This window comes from Staurois parvus, unplaced genomic scaffold (assembly GCF_062004578.1).
Source record: "Staurois parvus isolate SC_StPar_1 unplaced genomic scaffold, SC_StPar_1.0 ptg000423l, whole genome shotgun sequence".
NCBI classification, from domain to species: domain Eukaryota; kingdom Metazoa; phylum Chordata; class Amphibia; order Anura; family Ranidae; genus Staurois; species Staurois parvus.
Genome location: NW_028318219.1, coordinates 3,008,247 through 3,029,346, shown reverse-complemented (window position 1 = coordinate 3,029,346; position 21,100 = coordinate 3,008,247). Strand labels below are relative to the sequence as shown.

Here is a 21,100-nt window from a genome sequence, read left to right as displayed (position 1 = left end):
GTCTGTCCCTGAGTAACAATTCTCTGGCACTCAGTAACAATTCTGTCTGTCCCTGAGTATGAATTCTGTGGCCCTGAGTAACAATTCTGTGTCTGTGCGAGTAACAATTCTGTGTCTGTGCAAGTAACAATTTTGTGTCTGTGCGAGTAACAATTCTCTGGCACTCAGTAACAATTCTGTCTGTCCCTGAGTAACAATTCTCTGGCACTCAGTAACATTCTGTCTGTCCCTGAGTAACAATTCTCTGGCACTCAGTAACAATTCTGTCTATCCCTGAGTATGAATTCTGTGGCCCTGAGTAACAATTCTGTGTCTGTGCGAGTAACAATTCTGTGTCTGTGCAAGTAACAATTTTGTGTCTGTGCGAGTAACAATTCTCTGGCACTCAGTAACAATTCTGTCTGTCCCTGAGTAACAATTCTCTGGCACTCAGTAACAATTCTGTCTGTCCCTGAGTATGAATTCTGTGGCCCTGAGTAACAATTCTGTGTCTGTGCGAGTAACAATTCTGTGTCTGTGCAAGTAACAATTTTGTGTCTGTGCGAGTAACAATTCTCTGGCACTCAGTAACAATTCTGTCTGTCCCTGAGTAACAATTCTCTGGCACTCAGTAACAATTCTGTCTGTCCCTGAGTAACAATTCTCTGGCACTCAGTAACAATTCTGTCTATCCCTGAGTATGAATTCTGTGGCCCTGAGTAACAATTCTGTGTCTGTGCGAGTAACAATTCTGTGTCTGTGCAAGTAACAATTTTGTGTCTGTGCGAGTAACAATTCTCTGGCACTCAGTAACAATTCTGTCTGTCCCTGAGTAACAATTCTCTGGCACTCAGTAACAATTCTGTCTGTCCCTGAGTAACAATTCTCTGGCACTCAGTAACAATTCTGTCTATCCCTGAGTATGAATTCTGTGGCCCTGAGTAACAATTCTGTGTCTGTGCGAGTAACAATTCTGTGTCTGTGCAAGTAACAATTTTGTGTCTGTGCGAGTAACAATTCTCTGGCACTCAGTAACAATTCTGTCTGTCCCTGAGTAACAATTCTCTGGCACTCAGTAACAATTCTGTCTGTCCCTGAGTAACAATTCTCTGGCACTCAGTAACAATTCTGTCTGTCCCTGAGTAACAATTCTCTGGCACTCAGTAACAATTCTGTCTGTCCCTGAGTAACAATTCTCTGGCACTCAGTAACAATTCTGTCTGTCCCTGAGTATGAATTCTGTGGCCCTGAGTAACAATTCTGTGTCTGTGCGAGTAACAATTCTGTGTCTGTGCAAGTAACAATTTTGTGTCTGTGCGAGTAACAAATCTCTGGCACTCAGTAACAATTCTGTCTGTCCCTGAGTAACAATTCTCTGGCACTCAGTAACAATTCTGTCTGTCCCTGAGTAACAATTCTCTGGCACTCAGTAACAATTCTGTCTGTCCCTGAGTATGAATTCTGTGGCCCTGAGTAACAATTCTGTGTCTGTGCGAGTAACAATTCTGTGTCTGTGCAAGTAACAATTTTGTGTCTGTGCGAGTAACAATTCTCTGGCACTCAGTAACAATTCTGTCTGTCCCTGAGTAACAATTCTCTGGCACTCAGTAACAATTCTGTCTGTCCCTGAGTAACAATTCTCTGGCACTCAGTAACAATTCTGTCTATCCCTGAGTATGAATTCTGTGGCCCTGAGTAACAATTCTGTGTCTGTGCGAGTAACAATTCTGTGTCTGTGCAAGTAACAATTTTGTGTCTGTGCGAGTAACAATTCTCTGGCACTCAGTAACAATTCTGTCTGTCCCTGAGTAACAATTCTCTGGCACTCAGTAACAATTCTGTCTGTCCCTGAGTAACAATTCTCTGGCACTCAGTAACAATTCTGTCTGTCCCTGAGTAACAATTCTCTGGCACTCAGTAACAATTCTGTCTGTCCCTGAGTAACAATTCTCTGGCACTCAGTAACAATTCTGTCTGTCCCTGAGTATGAATTCTGTGGCCCTGAGTAACAATTCTGTGTCTGTGCGAGTAACAATTCTGTGTCTGTGCAAGTAACAATTTTGTGTCTGTGCGAGTAACAATTCTCTGGCACTCAGTAACAATTCTGTCTGTCCCTGAGTAACAATTCTCTGGCACTCAGTAACAATTCTGTCTGTCCCTGAGTAACAATTCTCTGGCACTCAGTAACAATTCTGTCTATCCCTGAGTATGAATTCTGTGGCCCTGAGTAACAATTCTGTGTCTGTGCGAGTAACAATTCTGTGTCTGTGCAAGTAACAATTTTGTGTCTGTGCGAGTAACAATTCTCTGGCACTCAGTAACAATTCTGTCTGTCCCTGAGTAACAATTCTCTGGCACTCAGTAACAATTCTGTCTGTCCCTGAGTAACAATTCTCTGGCACTCAGTAACAATTCTGTCTGTCCCTGAGTAACAATTCTCTGGCACTCAGTAACAATTCTGTCTGTCCCTGAGTAACAATTCTCTGGCACTCAGTAACAATTCTGTCTGTCCCTGAGTAACAATTCTCTGGCACTCAGTAACAATTCTGTCTGTCCCTGAGTAACAATTCTCTGGCACTCAGTAACAATTCTGTCTGTCCCTGAGTAACAATTCTGTCTGTCCCTGAGAATGAATTCTGTGGCCCTAAGAATTCTCTGGCACTCAGTAACAATTCTGTCTGTCCCTGAGTAACAATTCTCTGGCACTCAGTAACAATTCTGTCTGTCCCTGAGTAAAAATTCTGTGGCCCTAATAACGTTTCTGTGGCCCTAAGTAACAATTCTCTGGCACTGAGTAACAATTCTGTCTGTCCCTGAGTATGAATTCTGTGGCCCTAACTAGCGTTTCTTTGTCCCTAAATAACGATTCTGTGGCCCTCATTAACAAGTCTGTGTCCCTGAGTAATGGTTCTCTGTCCCTAAGTAACTTCTCTCTGTCCCCAATTCTCGTTTCTGTGGCCCTAACTCTGTCCCTGTCCCTAGTACAGAGCGGTCTGCCTCTGTTCAATGACTGCAGGCAAATGAAGATTTCCAAAATGGCTGCTATATATACCTCGACCATTACACAGTGCTGGCTGGCTGGCTGCTGATTGGCTGATGCGATCACATGTCGTTGAGGAATGCATTATGGGGCAGCGCGCCTTGTCTGCGCGCCTTCCCCGACATCCCCGCTCCGTCGCCGCACATGTCAGCCGCCATTTTCGGAAAAATTTCGATTCGCGCGTCCGAATTAGGCTGTTTTTCGGATTCGGCACGAATCGAAATTTTTCCGATATTCGACTCGAATTCCACTTCGGATACTTCGATTCGCTCATCTCTAGTTATATCCCATAACACACCTGGGACATATGTGATTGGCTTTATTCCTGCATGTGAAGGCCTTTTGAGTAACCAAATTTGGAGCTGTGGGGTTGACCGTGTATACTCGCTTGATGTTTCTGTCCACCATTTGCTATGGATCACTGTCTAGCCAACATATCTTGTTCATTATATATATATATATATATATATATATATATATATATTTTACATTTTTATCCCGCCTTTTCCAAATGAAGTTGGTATTATGCAGGTGAAACGCATTGAAGCATCAGTACCCTCACTTCTCTTTGTGGATGATAAATGATGCTTACACAGCCACTTTATTAATCGTATAGTTGTGTGAAATCATATATGATTTTGCAGAATACTGATCACAGATTGGAACTGTGATATCAGTATTTAAGTAGCACATCATATATGAACGTTGTAAGATTTTATTGATGATATAAATAATAAACATATGACTACTGACTATAAATTGTCTAAGTGTTCTAAGTAGCACCTGAAATAATTTTGGTATATTACTGTGCTCTATTTGATTATTCTGTTCTTTGGGGATGTGGTGTGTGTGCTTCAATGATAGCCTGCTGTTCTTCCAACCCATCAACATTATTCGGTACAATTATATTATACCCCTTGTATCTCTTGACTGCATCCAGCTATCTGTTTTGAGCACACCTTTTCCTGCTCAGTTTGGGCAGCACAGAACATTTGGTCCATGGAAACAAGAGTCTAAATCCAACCAAAAGGATGAACACTATCCATTAAATCCAACCCAGTCAACATCTGTTTTTAGCTTTGGATAGAATATTATAATTCAGTCCAGTGTTTATTGAAGTCTGTGTTCTCGTGGGGGGGATAATTCTTATTTTAGGTGAGGGTGTCACCAACACAGGAAGTGACAGGAAATCCCCCCATAGGAATACCAACTCCAAGGAAATAATTTTTGGCCTGATTTGGACTTTATGCATTTGAAACCAGTTACCTAACATAACATCATTATTATTTTAGACATTAGCCCTTTTATGTGAATAAAAAAGTGTTACTGTTCATGGAGTACTCTGTGAATCAGGCACATCTGGAGGATTTAATGAAGGACCTGGAACAGTCCTCTGCTTTATCTCATCTTAATTGAGCAGACCTGAACCCGAAAAACAAATATCAGCTCTAGATAATAGGAACCAGGGGCAGACTGACCATTTGGAAACTCGGGCACTGCCCGAGGGCTCGGGGTCAGTAGGGGGCCCCATGAGATGCCCCTGGTACCTTTTTCATAGGCTTTTTTGAGTTTGGGCAAGGACACAGGGGCCCCATGATCCCCTATTGCCTGGGGGCCCCATGAGTTGTCAGTCTGCCCCTGCTTGGTACCTTTTTCATAGGCTTTTTTGAGTTTGGGCAAGGACACAGGGGCCCCATGATCCCCTATTGCCTGGGGGCCCCATGAGTTGTCAGTCCGCCCCTGATAGGAATCTCCCCTGGTTTGCATTATGGAAGTTGTCCTGTCAGCCATCATGATGCAGTAGATGGGCTGATTGGTTCACAGAGCTGTCTTTTCCCTTTTCAAAGATCTGACGTACAGAAGATCACTGGAGGCTATGAGTTCAAAGGCAGACTGAGGGCTAATTAAAGCTTAAGTATCTTCTGCTTATATTTCATCTTCTCTGTTTCTCCCCTCCTTTTCCCTATCGGCACATGAATGAAACTTGGAGGCTGGGCTCACACAAGCCAACCCTTACCCACAACCACCTGCAGCTGCATCATGTTTCTCTTGCGAGATGTGGGCGGGGGGGTGCCATTCAGAATCTCATCCCACACAGCACAGTTGCGGGTGTGGGAACTGCACGAAATGCACATGGTCAAAAAGACCATGCGGTTTCCAGACAGATGTGTTTTGGAAAAGGTGATTGAATGAAGCATGGGCAAAGCAGACCATAAAAATTAGTGGGCTGCCCTGCCCGAGCAAACATGGGCCGCACGGTAAACAGGGCCCTAAATAAAATGTTCTTTTCTTACATACCATATCATTACTGGCTCAGCCCCTCCCCACTCCCTCCTCACTGGTTGTAATTGACAGCAGCTGGAGTCAATGACCAATGAGGAGGGAGAGAGCCAGGAGAGCCGCTGCTCTAGTGTGTAAAAAAACATTTGGCCTTTACAGACACTTTAAGGCAAAAAATGTCCCAGCGTTTATATTGTCCCCTCACTCCCCATTATACTCACCTGAATCCTATCTCGATCCAGCGCTGGGCCCATCTGCAGCAGCTTTTCTCCCCTCTATTTCTTCTCACAGGAGACTCTGGTGTGGAGGGAGCCATTGGCTCCTCCTGCTGTCAATCAAATCCTGTGACGAGGAGGCAAGGGGCAGGGCCAAGCCATGCTATGTGTGTCAATAGATGCACACAGCCTGGACCAGGAGTGAGCCTGCAAGTGCGTCCCCATAGAAGGTGGCTTTCTATGGTGGTGCGCTGAGAAGAGGTGGAGCCTAGAGCACCTGAGGGAGACCCTAGAAAAGAAGGTTCTGGGCTACTCTGCAATACCATTTCACAGAGCAGGTAAGTATGACGTGCTGGGGTTTTTTTTAGAAAAAAAAGCTGTTAAACTTTACAGCTGCTTTAATGCGCATTGTGAGAAGCTCACTGTATACAGTGAAATCAAAGTGAGCAGTTTAAATAGAGGAGAAAAGCCTGAACAACTGTGCAGGACTGAAGGGAAGGCTGGAGGTCAGCTTTAAGTATAAATGTAAAAGTTTAATAAACATATACAGTACTTGAATTAATGGGAGTCTTTGATATCTTTTGATACCCTTTGACGCATATGTAGTACCCTTTAGTGTGCTACTAGAATAAGGTAGTGTATTGTAGGTAAAATCATTGTGTATGACCAGGGGCGGACTGACAGCTCATGGGGCCCCCGGGCAATAGGGGATCATGGGGCCCCTGTGTCCTTGCCCACACTCAAAGCACACCCAAAAAAGCCTATAAAAAGGTACCAGGGGAATTTCATGGGGCCCCCTACTGACCCTGTGCCCTCGGGCAGTGCCCTAGTGCTCGAATGGTCAGTCCATCCCTGTGTATGACTCATGGTAGCTGTGTGAGTCTGTGATTGAGGTCGGGTTACTGCAGGTTAGCTGGATGATAACAGGTTGTGGCTCTAATGCCTTCTCCTGACTCTGGAGGACCATAGAACTTTCCAGAAGTTGGTAAGTAGGAAGGGGTAGAGACCTAATCTGCATATTTATTGGAATCCCAGGCTTGGAGGCCCTGGTAGAGTGGTGAACTGGCCCATAAATATTGGAGAGTCAGGCTGACAAGGAAGTCAGAGGGAAGATGGAGTGCTGAGGAGACTGTTGGTGCCTGTGAGGGTTCTCGAGGTCTGGGGGGGTGACCTTCAGGCTGTATTTGGGCTGACTCGGGAGGATACATTCAGCAGTGTAGCATGAATGGGATATAGACCCAGAGCAGCAAGGAGCAAAGAGGACAGAGTGAGTACAGCAGCACTCCCTGGGATCTACAAGGGGAAAGACTGCCACACGTAGCAAGCTTTCTAAAGACAGCTCTGGGATCAATCCTTTATTCTTGTCCTGGGAGATCTCCAGAGAAGCCAGGGGGGCTGGTAGTGTTTGCAGACCATGGCGTTGGGAGCAGCTCTACAAGGGGGAGAGAAGATATCCCTGCATGTAGTTAGGAGACGTTAAGCTGATTTTTGAAGGGTTGCTAGTTCCTTGCCATAAAAGGCAGCTGCTACTGATCTGCAATGACTGGCGGCGTTCAAGATCTAGGATCTGCCTTTGTACATAAGAAGGAAGTTGATTCAAGCCAAACTGGGCATTCGATAATCCCTATTTCCCTATCCAAGTTGATTTCCCCCGATAAAACAACAAAACCAAGCTCATGGACTCTTGGATGCAAGTCTGTGTGAGAAATACCTGTTGCCTAGCAATGAAGAGAGAAGCTTAGGGGTACCCACAACACAGCGGCCCCCATGAGGGTAGCGCTACACATATTTAAACTTTAACCTGTCAATGGAACTTCAAAAGTAATTTTAAATATTTTTAAATCTACAGATTTCATTAAAATAATACCTGGAGATCCTGCTATGAAAGTTCTTGTTTAGACACTTCCTGTTATAGGGTGACTGTGTTCTATCCCTGACTCCGAATTGTTCTCCTGAGCTGTCACCCCATCACAGGATCAGTGTAGACTAGTAGCACATTCATGTTCAGTGTTGTTACCATCTTGAAAGCCACTCTTACGAACAGGGGCAGACTGACAACTCATGGGGCCCCCCGGGCAATAGGGGATCATGGGGCCCCTGTGTCCTTGCCCAAACTCAAAAAAGCCTATGAAAAAGGTACCAATGGCATCTCATGGGGCCCCCTACTGACCCCCGGCCCACAGGCAGTGCCCGAGTTTCCAAATGGTCAGTCCGCCCCTGCTTATGAATAATGTACAGCTATCACTTTAATGCACAGTATGTAGCGGCTGCAGGAGATCAACGTCACTGAGATGCAAAAAAAGATGAATAAGTGTGAAAATAAAGAATTTTATTTTTTTTTAAATGGCAATTGTTTATAAAGCACAGTGCTTTCAGTGCTAAATGTCTTTCAGGTAAAGTTTACTACTTTACTTATGTGTATTGAGATGTCCACATTGTATATAACATGTATACCTGTATATGAGAACATAACTAATTTGCAGTTGGCAGATAGCAAAAGTACAGCCTACTCATATTTTTCTTGCTCTCTCCTATAGATCCCTCACATAAAGGTGGGACCGGAAGAAGCCCCCAAGCTCCAATACCTGCGCTTTGCGTCTGTCAGTCTGTATCCGAGTAATGAAGACATCAGCTTGGCTGTCTCCCATATCCTGAAGTCCTTCCACAACCCTTCCACCAGCCTTATCTGTGCCAAGGCCGAATGTAAGTCATTTAAACAGCACATGTTCTTTTATTAATAAACAAAACGTCGCGCTGTAGGACATAGGGGGGCGGTAGGCAGCGTTCTCCATTTTTCCTATGACAAAGATTTTAGCATATATTTGCCAGTGTCATGTAAGGTTACTGTAGCCCTGTGAGCCCCCATGCTCTTCACTTGCAGCCACAGAAGAAATTGTAAAATAGCCAGTGAAGGAGGGAGGTCCACCAATGAGCATTTGTATGATTTAAAATTTTCCCTGTGCAGCCTTAAAGCAGTATTAAACCCAAAAGCAAACATTTTTTATATTGCAGCTTACCAATTCTTAGATGTGATGGCTGTATTTGTTTCCTTTTTAAAGCTTTCTTTCTTCTACTTTCATCTGGTGATAAGGCCAGTAAGTCTGTTGTTTTTCAAAAGCTCAAGCTCTCCAGCAGAATGTACTGTATACATGGATGAGACAAACCATTTATCACTGACAGGTGTGATTGAAATGATCAGCTTTTAGTTATCAATGTAAAACCTTTAGCCCAAAAGGAAAATAAAGGTTTCTGTAAGTGATTATAAAGTGTGAGCCAGAGTTTGGCTTCAATTAGTTACTGTTTTTAAATCTGTTAATACAGTTAACACTCGCATCCCCCAGGCTGACAATGCTGCTGTTTACTGTATCTCTTGCACTCATCAATCCAGAGTAATATCTCACTAATACAGGAGGTCTGCTACTTGCCAGACCATTAGTTGAAAAGAGAGGGAAAAAAGCCTTAAAAAAAGAAAACTGATGCAGCCACCACATCTAATGATTGGCAAACTGCAATATATTAAATTTTAGGTTTTGGGTTTAATACCGCTTTAAAGTGATTGCAAACCTATAAAATTAAAAATTAACAAAGCACATCCCTCTATAGTGTTTACTTGCCTCAATCCAAAGCACCTAGTGTGCTTTCTGGCTGCTGTCTCCTTCCTCCGCTATCTGCATGAGTCACTTCTGACAGTTTATGCCAACACCAAGGCAACCCCCCTCCCCACCCCCAGCACACAGGAGGTAATTGACAGCATGTATCCCTATGAGATTGTGTAGGGGTGGGTGTGTCCTTTCCCTCCACTCAGATCTCAGTTTACACTCAACTCTAATTTCTGTGTGTCCAGTGTGTGATATCAGATCTTTGCCCCCTGCTTACTGGAGCTGTGTAAATTCTGCACTTTGAACAGCTCTAGAGACGAAGGGCTTCAGATAAACAAATACAACTTATGAAGGAGGATTTGTTTTGTCTCTGTATCACCTGAGGCTAGTCAGTTCATTGGGTATATGTAAGGCTTTACAACTACTTTAACCTCCCTGGCGGTATGATTCTTTCCGATTTTTGGTGCTGAAAGCGGTACCATTATTTTGCATGGAAATATGTAGTTTTTTTATTGTAGGCCTGTAATTTTTAGGAATAACTCACTGAAATCTGTCTGAACAAGATTCTAAATCATACATTTAATTCAATAATATAATCAAACCAAAAACACTGAAATTTGAAATAGAGCGCCAAGTTCGCACATCACTGAGCAAAGTCGCAAAATTGTTTTCAATGTCTGATGACGAATTTCCCCCACAAATCATTATCACTCAATTCTGCAAGTGGTCCTGATTTACTATCGCTGTTCTCTAGCTGATCTAAAACCGCTTTTGACCTAAAGGGACGCTTTTTGGACGCCATGGACTTTTCTACGTTTCCAGGCAGAAAGAACAATCAAAATGCAGACAGGGGACAGGACAAAGCACTCGGGACAAAATGTATGTGAAATGGGTTGAAACAGCAATGTTTTACTATTTAGAATCATTTTGAAAAAAATGACATTTTTTTAAATTTTCAAATTTCCCTCCGCCGCCGGCGCCTGTACGTCCCGACGTCACGGGAACCGGAACACAGGAGCCGAATGCCGACATCAGACGGAGGAGATGGCCGGGAATGCTGCAGGGGACACATCGCGGGAGCGAAGGACAAGGTAAGTGCTGCAGGGACTCCCTATGCAGTGCTGCATGGTAAGCCCGAGTGTAGCTCGGAGTTACCGCTTTTGGTATAGAAATTTTACCCCGAGCTACACTCGGGAATACCGCCAGGGAGGTTAAGGGTCTTTCTCATTGGATACAAACTGAATAGATAGTTTAGGGAGATCCACATATTACATAGTTTTGGTTAATCTAAAGAAGATTGTACAGCCAGATTGTAACATGTATGGTTGGCATTGCGTTTACCACAGCTATGCAATATGAGGACACAACTAAATAATCCATTCAAGCTGTACTCAATTAGGCAAGACCAGTACATAGTTGATGGGAAAAGATTGTACAATCAAATGTTATAGTGTATGCCACTATAAGATACATTTCTTATAAAAGAGATTGTTTAGAAGCTGTACAATCATGTATGGTCAGCCTATGCATCATACACACATGCTCCTAGCAGCAAGTACCCCAACCTCAGCTTTATCTGGCCAATCAGTTATTTATCAAAAATTTGAAAAGGCTAATACTACTTTCACACTGATCCTTGGCATATACACATTTGCATTTTTACTGCACCTTTGCCATGTTTTTACCACGTTTACTGTGAGTTTTTTTAAAGGTCAAAAACTGCACCAAAAATACAGTGCAGATGCATTTTTTATGCATTTTCGCCATGCTTCCAATTTATATCAATGGGAAGGTGCTTTTTTTTAACCGCACCAAAAATGCAACAAGCAGGACTTTGAAAAATGCAGCGGCCCCACAACAGATCAATGTGAAGAGTTCCATAGGAATACATGGTCACACGTTTTTCTTCTGCTTTGTTTAAATGCAAAAACTGAAGAAAAATGGATCACTGTGAAAGCAACCTAAGGCTAGGTTCATACTAGCCTGCACTCTGCACTTGCATCCACCTTCAGTCGCATGGCACTTCTCTTGTAAGAATGGCACTCCCCCCCGCATCTCATCCCACAATGCAATAGCGTGAAAAGGTGAAAAAGACCATGTGGTTTCTGTGCAGATGCGTTTTAGAAAAGGTGCATGCACCTTTTCCTTGCGTGCACCACGGGCACAGCAGCCCATTCAAATGAATGGGGTGATGTGCTGGTGGAAACACGGGCCGCAAGGGCCGCACTAATGTAAACTGGGCCTAAGCATCTTCTACAGTCATATGGTAACCAACGACATGCAGACTTTGTCATCCAACCTTATAAAAAATGCATTTTTTATGCATTTTTGCCACGCTTTCAATTGGTTTCAATGGGGATGTGCTTTTTTTCACCGCAACAGAAATGCAGCAAGCAGGACTTTGAAAAATTCAATGGACCCACAACTGATCAGTGTGAAGAGTTCCATAGGAAAACATGGTCACACGTTTTTCTTCTGCTTTTTTTAAATGCAAAAACTGAAGAAAAATGGATCAGCGTGAAAGCAGCCTGAGGCTAGGTTCACACTAGCCCGCACTCTGCACTTGCATCCACCTTCAGTCGCATGGCACTTCTCATGCAAGAATGGCACCCCCCCGCATCTCATCCCGCAATGCGATTGCAGTAAAAGGTGAAAAGGTGAAAAAAAACATGGTTTCTGTGCAGATGCGTTTCACCTTTTCTTTGTGTGCACCGCGGACACAGCAGCCCATTCAAATAAATGGGCTGATGTGCTGGTGCACACACGGGCCGCAAGGGCCGCACTAATGTAAACTGGGCCCAAGCATCTTCTACAGTCATATGGTAACCAAGGACATGCAGACGTTGTCATCCAACCTTATCAAAATCAGACAGATTGCACAGCTATCATTTGCTGTTTATGGATACATTCTTGTTGCTGACCTTCCTGTAGAGGTTGGCTTTTTGTAGTTTTATTTAAAGCGAAGCCTGTTGTGCCTTTCTTGAAGCTTGGGCTGATTTGCCTTCTACTGGGGAGCCGAAATGAAATCTGTGAAATTCATTGAACACGTCTGATTTTGTAACCTCAGTAACGTTAAAACGTTCTCTTACATTAAGTGCTAGTGGGATCATGTCAGTTGTAAGAAAGGCTTTTATTTTCTGTTTTATGGACACTGAGCAAAATCTGTCTTTTTTTTTTATTCAGGAGTGGGTAAACCCACAATTAGGCATTAATCACCATACTGGGCTAAATTATATGGCTTAAATAACTAGAGCGTTTATATTTAACCAAATCTGCCCAGCATGGTCACTACCCCGTTCCTTTGCTGACAATTATTATCTTTAAAAAGCTGTTCAGGAGAGCGGAACGTCCTTATTTCACATTTTACCGGAACAATGCTGAGACTATAGGCTAAACAATGTTCTTGCGGTCTTCTTGTTAACAGAACAATGAATCTACGTAAAATGACTGTAGTCTTAGCAACATTTTGTTCTTTACAGTGCTTAGTAATTAAACTATTTTTAATTTCAGTACTTTACATATTTTAATTATTTGAGGTCCTCTATCCTGATAGAGTATGGCATCATTGGCTATGCTACCACTAGGGGTTTTCCAGTCCAGTTTTTGGTCCGCCATGTGGAACAAGCAGCCTAAAGAGAAAGTGCTTCTGTTGCTGGCAGTGCTGATAATACAAGAATTTAGAATTAAACAAGAATAAGTAACTAAACAATTTCTAATTACAATAATTCATATATTTCAATTTTTTGAGGTCCTGCACCCTAATAGAGTATCACATAGTTGGCCATGATCCCACTGGGGATTTTTGCCGTTTTCATCCTCTACAGATTTAAAGAGAAGTTCCACCCATTTTTTAAATTTCCTCTCATTACATGGTTTGTGTGTTGTCCAGCACGATTTGGAAACATTTTTTATTTCTTAATGTACAGTATTTTCTGGCGTATAAGACTACTTTTTATACTTCAAAATATACCCCAAAAATTGGGGGTCGTCTTATACGCGGGGTATAAAATGCGAACCTTGAGTTTGTTTGGGTCAAGCTGGCTGGATGTGTGGTAATACTGTACATACAGTATACCGTGCTGAGCCAAGCTGGCTCAAAACAAATGTCCCTATGACAGATGAATCTGCCAGCCTGCTGGATGTGCGGTATATCCAGTATACTGCGCTGAGCCAAGCGCTTTCAAAACGTACCGGTACTTCCCTACTGTAATCAGCCCGCTGGATGCGTGTATGTACGGTAGCTGCGGCTACATACAGTATACACTGGGCCAATCACGGCGAGTGATGTATTCTACTAATGAATACAAAGCCTGCTCGGATTGGCTGAGTCAGAAAGGTGGGCTGATTATGTCACAGGTTTTGAAACAGCTTGGCTCAGTATACTGTATATACCACACATCCAGCGGGCTGACAGATTAAAATGTCATAGGGACTTTTGTTTTGAGCCAGCTTGGCTCAGCACGGTATACTGTATGTACATTACTGCACATCCAGAGGGCTGTATATATACTGTATACTGTATGTAGCCGAAGCTACCGGATTACCGCACATCCAGCGGGAACCATCTGACTTGGAATTTGATCCATATGATGACTGTCTTACAAATGTATCACAAGATGCCATTCATGAACTTATGATGTCAGAGGATGAACATGAGGATTTTGAAGGATTTTAAGTACCGGTAAGTCATAACCATTTCAAATAAAAAATATGATGTTTTTAAATGGTGTTGCCTCGGAAGGGGGGTAGTCTTATACGGCGAGTATAGCCCAAAACCTAGGTTTTAACTGGAAAATTAGGGGGTCGTCTTATATACCCAGTCGCCTTATATGCCGGAAAATATGGTAAATACCTTAAAATCATATTTCAGGACTGCACTTTCGGTCCCAGCCGCCTAGGCGATGATGTGTTAAGGCGATTTGCAACATCTCCTGGGATGTCTTTTCCTGTATCCCAGGAGTCCTTTGGGTTCCTAGTGACTGAATATCGCATTACTTCAAAACCGGAAGTGACGCAAATGGGTGAAGTTTGGTTCCATTTTATCGGAGTCCAGTGTGGGAAGAAAGTATAAGATCTGTGCTGTTCTAATTATTGTTGCTGGGCTTGCTCCATTTCCAGACCTCACTTGCCTTCCCCCTAGTATGATTTGATGGACAGGTTGCCATAAGGGGGTGGGAACTTCTGCCGTCTCCTCCTTTGTTATGGCAACCTGTTCTATACAAGTAGCGCCGAGCAGTGTCAGTACTGCGCAGGCACGAGATCGAGTGGTGCATGCTGGGATAACCAGCAGCACCAACTCCAGGAAAAAAAGCCTTGCGGGCTTCAGATGCCCACAGCCATCATGGCGCCTGCCTGCTTCCGAGATCAAGGTAAAGATTTACATATTTAAAATGAATTAGAAGGCTATAACTTATAACTTTATCCAATTGTTAATGTTCTTGAAAAGGCAATCCTACGTCAACTTTTCAAAAAAATGTATTCTGGGGACTGGAACTCCGCTTTAAGGGAAGGTGGGAGAGTTCCTAGTCCATGAAGTGAGTGGCCTAAAGAGAAAGTGCCCCTGTTAATACTAGAATGCTCTTTGGTTAGTGAAGGTGAATGAATCTAATGTTTTTAACATTGAGAAGGAACCTTCCAGTAACAGATCTTGCACTCTCCGGTTTTAGTAAATCAACCCCAAGTCATTCATCTGCTGCTACTTTCCTGGGGTGCTAGTGGAGAACATCTGGAAGACATCATTCTAACTTTGTAGCTCCTTCTCTGAAGCCCCAATTCCATATTGACTTCATGGTACCTGTTTCTAAAATTATATGCTGTTGAGATGAATAACTGGAGGTTCATAAATGTTAATTCCATTTTCATAGATTGCATTCTGTTATTTTAGGGTAACATGGCCTGACTGTGGTCATGTATCAAAGTCAAGAACTAGGCTTTGCACTTCTGCAAAGATATGTGAATACTGACAAACTGACTCACCATGCCTTGGGGTCTGAGCTTGTTCCTTATGTTCAGAGTCTTCTTTTAGCATATTGAGATTTCTTGTGATATTCCAGTAAAAAGTTCAGATTGAAAAGAAAAACTCTGGACTAATGAAAACATAGGATATTGTTTAAAAAGACCCTGTCAACGTACCCATTGAGGGCAAAGTGACAGGTTCTCTTACCTAACCCAACTGCGTCTACCATCACAACAACCCTTGCCACTTTGTTCCCCTTCGCATCTGCCACAAAATACTCTGTGTTGTTTGGTGTTAGAGCTTACAGGAATTCATGACAACACCCCCTCTATCATTTGATAGTGTTCAGGGTTAGTGATTGGCATTAGGCAAGAGCACTGTGATCATGGGAGAAGGTCACATTCTCCTTCAAACCTGGAATCAATGGTTAACTTGCGTTGACTGCAACAGAAGTGCATGGACGTTCAGGAAAGGTGAAACTTTTTGGCATTAAACAGGTCCTTTAATTTTGCCTTTTATGAGCAAGGTGACAGGTTCTCTTTACAAATGTCCAGCCTTCAAAATTGCCAATAGAATCATTTTAAATCCTTCTTTCGCAAACCGGATATCGTATGTACTCTCCAGCGCCTCAGGATATGCACAGCCAAAAGGGAAGCCAAGGGTACCAGGACAGCGACAACCAAAGGAAATGCTTCAGGGGTGCAGCCCTCCTCAGACGGGGAAATCAGCCACTGGATAGAGAGAAAACAGGTGGCGCACACACCTAGTGCATTATCCAAGGTTTATTGTAGGAGTGAAAGAATAATAAAAACATACTCACAGACGAAGCATGTATCTAAAAAGCATAGAAAAATGACAATGGCCACAACGGCAGGCAAGGTGTTCTCACTGTCAGTGCGGTCAAATGGCTGACACGTTTCTGATGCATCAACAGCAAGGCTCTTACTTTCCATTCATCATACATCAGCATCAGAGGTTGGTCATCAGCTCTGAGGAAAGGGATTCGTCCCCGAAACGCGTCAGCCATTTGACCGCACTGACAGTGAGAACATCTTGCCTGCCGTTGTGGCCATTGTCATTTTTCTATGCTTTTTAGATACATGCTTCGTCTGTGAGTATGTTTTTATTATTCTTTCACTCCTACAATAAACCTTGGATAATGCACTAGGTGTGTGCGCCACCTGTTTTCTCTCTATCCTTCTTTCGCAAAGATTGATCAGCTACACGTTATAACACGTGTGTACCTGCACCCACCAATTCCCTATTCCATCCCGCTGACCAACCTAGTCCTTTTTTTCATTGGTCCAACGTCATTCAGATACGACATGCTGAGAAAGAGGGACCACAAAAATTTATTGAAAATTCTTCCACATGTTCAAAGCTGTTAGAACCTTAGAAACAGCTTTTATTTCCACACAAAGGGTTGTTTATTGTAGAATCACTGAAATAGCAATACATGGGCAAATAGTATTTAGCAGAGGTCATCTTTGATATGCTTTGTTATAAACATTTTTTACATGTGATCTACGTTTTCTTGTAGCTTACAATTTCCATCTTTGTATCCCGATTTTTTAAATTTATTTTGTGTTGTATAAAAAAAACAACCTTCCTCGTTCTCAGAAATATGTGCGCTGTGGAGATATGGCTGGCTGTGAAACTCGTGTGCTATGTGTCAAATAAAATTCATGTCAGATGCTAAGAATAAAATTAGAATAGAATGCGGATGTTACACTGTTCTGTCCTGTTATGTCAACTATTCACCCTTTTATGCTCCCTTCATTACTCACTCTCCTTTCCTACCCATTCATTTCAGATGTGTATTAATAAAACACATCTATAGCTTTTATTTAAAGAAAAAGAAGGTATATGTATTCATGGACTTTGCTTAATGTATGTGCTGTACATTCATCAATGTCATGTTTAAATAACCTTGTTTCCATGTAGTGTGTAATGACTATATATGGAGTGTGTATACACAATATACGGTATATTAATAGATGTAATATGCATACAATTCTTTATATATATATATAGACAGAGCGTATTATACATAAAGGTAGCCATATTTGGCTTTGCTTTCCATAATTGCAATGTACTGCTTCCCTCACATCACAAGGCATTGTCAGCTCTGACCTTATTATATGCAGTAAACCAGTCTTTCTCAACTTATTAACCCCAGAGGAACCCTTGAAATAATTTTCAGATCTCATGCAATCTGTTCAAGAACCAATTCATTGGTGGCTAGTGGGAAAAATGTCCCTTATATTGGTGGTCAGTGAGAAAAAAATGCCCCTTATATTGTTAAGCAGTGGGAAAAAATACCCCTTGCATTGGTGGTATTAACAAAAATGCGCCTTACATTGGTGGGGATTGTGAAAAATGCTCCTTACATTAGTGATTATTTGCAAAAATGACCCTTACATTGGTGGGGATTGGGGACAAATGCCCTTGACATTGGTGGTTGTTGGGAAAACTGCCCTTGACATTGGTGGTTATTGGGAACAATGCCCCTGACATTGGTGGTTTTGGGGGGGAAATGCCCTTGACATTGCTGGTTATTAGGAAAAATGCCCTTGACGTTGATGGTTATTGAGAAAAATGCCCTTGACATTGGTGGTTATTGGGAAAATGCCCTTGACATTGGTGGTTATTGGGAAAAATGCCCTTGACATCGGTGGTTATTGGGGAAAATGCCCTTGGCATTGGTGGTTATTGAGAAAAAATACCCTTGGCATTGGTGCTTGTTGGGAAAATTGCCCTTGACATTGGTGGTTATTGAGAATATGCCCCCGACATTGGTGGTTTTGGGGACAAATGCCCTTGACATTGGTGGTTGTTGGGAAAACTGCCATGACATTGGTGGTTTTTGGGAACAATGCCCCTAACATTGGTGATTTTGGGGAGGAAATACCCTTGAAATTGGTGGTTATGGGGAAAAAGCCCTTGACATTGCTGGTTATTGGGAAAAATGCCCTTGACATTGATGGTTATTGAGAAAAATGCCCTTGACATTGGTGGTTGCTGGGAAAACTGCCCTTGACATTGGTGGTTATTGGGAATATGCCTCCGACATTGGTGGTTTTGGAGGGGAAACGCCCTTGAAATTGGTGGTTATAGGGAAAAATGCCCTTGACATTGGTGGTTATTGGGGAAAATGGCCGTGACGGAAGATATTGGGAAAAACAACACGCTTAGGGTGGTGGTAAGAATGTCACATTTACAGACCACTAAAGAGACAATTGGTGTCATGCAGCGTGTTCTGCCAAATGCCATTGACTTTTGAACTATGGAGGCACCATCAAAGGGGCAGTCAATCAGTCACAGCTCAAGGAACCCCTAGCAACCCCTGGAGGAACCTTAGCATTCCATGGCACCCTGGTTGAAAATGGCTCATTAGTCTGTCTATAAGAAAGAGACTAGAACTGCCAGGGCAATTAAAGTAAACGTAAACCCAATTACCAAAATCTCAAATAACCTTTAGAGTTTTTGCACCTATTAATACCAGCGAGCTGCACTAAAGGCACAGCCGCTGGTTTGCGCTATGTGACACAGTGCCAGTGTGCCTGTCCGCTTTACTTTTATCACAAAACTTTATTGAAATGCCACCAGTGGCATTTCAACAGTTTTTGTACCGCGGCGATGTTGTGGCTCACATCTCAACTTGCTTTGCTAAAAAAGTAATACATACAGTACTTTTCAGTGCACACTGCTGCAACGCGTATTGCCTTGTCTATGCATTGGCGCTATGATGGAAATATTTGCTAATCCAGCCTCGCCGCATCTGATGTGAATGGGCCTTTAATGTCATTGCAAATGTTATTTTCTATTTTTTTTTTATTAAAGTGGTTGGAAACCCTTACATATACCCAATGAAGTGACTGACCTCAGGTGATACACAGAGATGAAGAAATTCTCCTACATAAGTTGTACCTGTTTATCTGCGGTCTTCTCTTCTCTACATCCATTAAAAGTGCTGAATCTATAAAGCGTGTCTGAGAGTTCAAAAAAGGGGGTGGGGAGCTGAATTTACACTCTTCACTGAATTCACACTCTGCAGAGTTCAGTGAGAGCTGATTGGAGGTTAGGGACACCCCCCCCCCTACACAACCGAGGCTGTCACAGGCTGTGTGTGCTGGAGATCCCTCCCTTATCAATAAACATGTGCGTTTCATTTGGGTACGATTATTTTTTGGTTGGAAATTTCATTTTGGATTCGGATGTATACCAATCTCAGAATGGACATAGTAATGAATGTCAAAGAAACCAAAAACAAGTAATAACAAAATTAACTAATGCATTTGTTTCATGTCTCATTCGGATGCCATCACATGATATGATAGTAGTGTGGAGAAATTGATTCAATTGTCAAATTTGTTCAATAACTCAGATTTCGATAATGAATGGATTCGAATCTCGTTCAAGTCGTAATTTGGATGCACATGACGCCAGTTGATATTGTCCAATCAGCTCATGCCATTTCTCTTGGTGGGTTGAACTAGCATCCAAAAAGATGGAATCTTTTCGATTTGAATCCACCCGAATATATAAAATAAATAGCAATCTTCCAAAAAAACTACAACATTTTTTGAATTCACCCGGACCAACAAATATATGCAACAAATGCCAAAGATACAAATTAACCATTTGCTGCCTGCCCTATGACCGAATGGCGGGCGGCAAATGTCATCAGCATTCCGGGTGGACTCCATATGGCATCCTCCCGCACATGCGCAGATTGCGCTCCTGCAGAGCGGCGCAGCAGCGCGATCTGTCACCGGCCGTGTACCTCGGACACGGCCGATGACAGATCTGAGTATCAGCCCCGTTGCCGGTACCATGTGACCTGCTGTGACCAATCACAGCAGGTCACATGACAGTTGTATAAAATGGATGGCTTCATTCATGCCATCCATTGTATACTACTGCCTAGCTGTGAATGGTCACAGCTAATCACATGTACATGTCATGTGATTAGCTGTGGCCAAATCACAGCTAAGCACAAAAAAAACCCCCAAAAAAACCCTGAATGAATCGATGTCATTCAGGTAAATGCTTGCTTATAGCAAAGTAATTCTTTGCTATAAGCAAATTGTGTAAAAAAAAAAAAAAAATACTGATCACTTCCCCAAAGTAGTACAATGTTACTATGGTAACATTGTACTACTTTGGTCATAGTGAAATATGAAAAAAAATCTTAAAAAAAGAAAAAAAAATGTAATAAGAAATAATAAATTTTTTTTTTAAAAATTTAAAAAAATATATAATTTTTTTTTCATACTGTCACCAGTGTCCCTGATCACCGCCATGCAGTTATATGATGACGCTGTACTGCACTGGTGACAGTATGTAAAAACAAATAGTGAAACTAATTTCTTTAATTTTTTCATTTTCCGAAAAATTATGACAAAAAAAATACAACTTCAAAAACTCGCCATTCCTCTGATGAAGTACGTCAGACTGTCTACTTTGCAAAAAGGGGTCATTTGGGGATATCTGTACTGTTCTGACATTCTTGGACCTCAAGAAATTAGATTGGCTGTCAGTACTTCAGGATTGATCAATATTCAGATATATACCATAGTTTGTGAACTCTATAACTTTCCTACAAACTAAAAAATACATCCTAATTTGGGTTATTTTCACCAAAGACATGTAGCAGAATACATCTCGGCCTAAATTTATGAAGAACAATTATTTATTTGCAAACTTTTATAACAGAAACAAAGAAATACCACCAAAAGAAAGCTCTAGTTGTGTGAAGAAAATGATAAAATTTTAGTTTGGGTACAGTGTTGTATGACCGCGCAATTGTCATTCAAAGTGTGAGAGCGCTGAAACCTGAAAACTGGCCTTTGCAGGAAGGTGTAAAATTGCCCGGTATTGAATTGGTTAAATCCCAAAAATGAATTGGTTCAGCATAACGAACAAAATTCTTCAATAAATGAATGCATCTGAAACAAAATGAAGATTTCCAACGTGCAAATATCTACCTGTCATCTTTTTGTTTTGGTGTGAGAAACATTTGTCAAAA

General features: G+C 42.2%; 1 protein-coding gene across 3 annotated transcripts in view; it reads left to right on the top strand.

Moving 5' to 3' along the window:
• Window positions 1–21,100, top strand: part of GRIK5 (glutamate ionotropic receptor kainate type subunit 5) — a 535,332-nt gene that overhangs the window by 382,375 nt on the left and 131,857 nt on the right. For all 3 annotated transcript variants that reach the window (XM_089687354.1, XM_089687353.1, XM_089687352.1), the window contains one exon: window positions 8,052–8,217. In XM_089687354.1, the coding sequence (XP_089543480.1) occupies window positions 8,052–8,217 (166 nt within the window). The remainder of the gene's footprint in view (window positions 1–8,051; window positions 8,218–21,100) is intronic.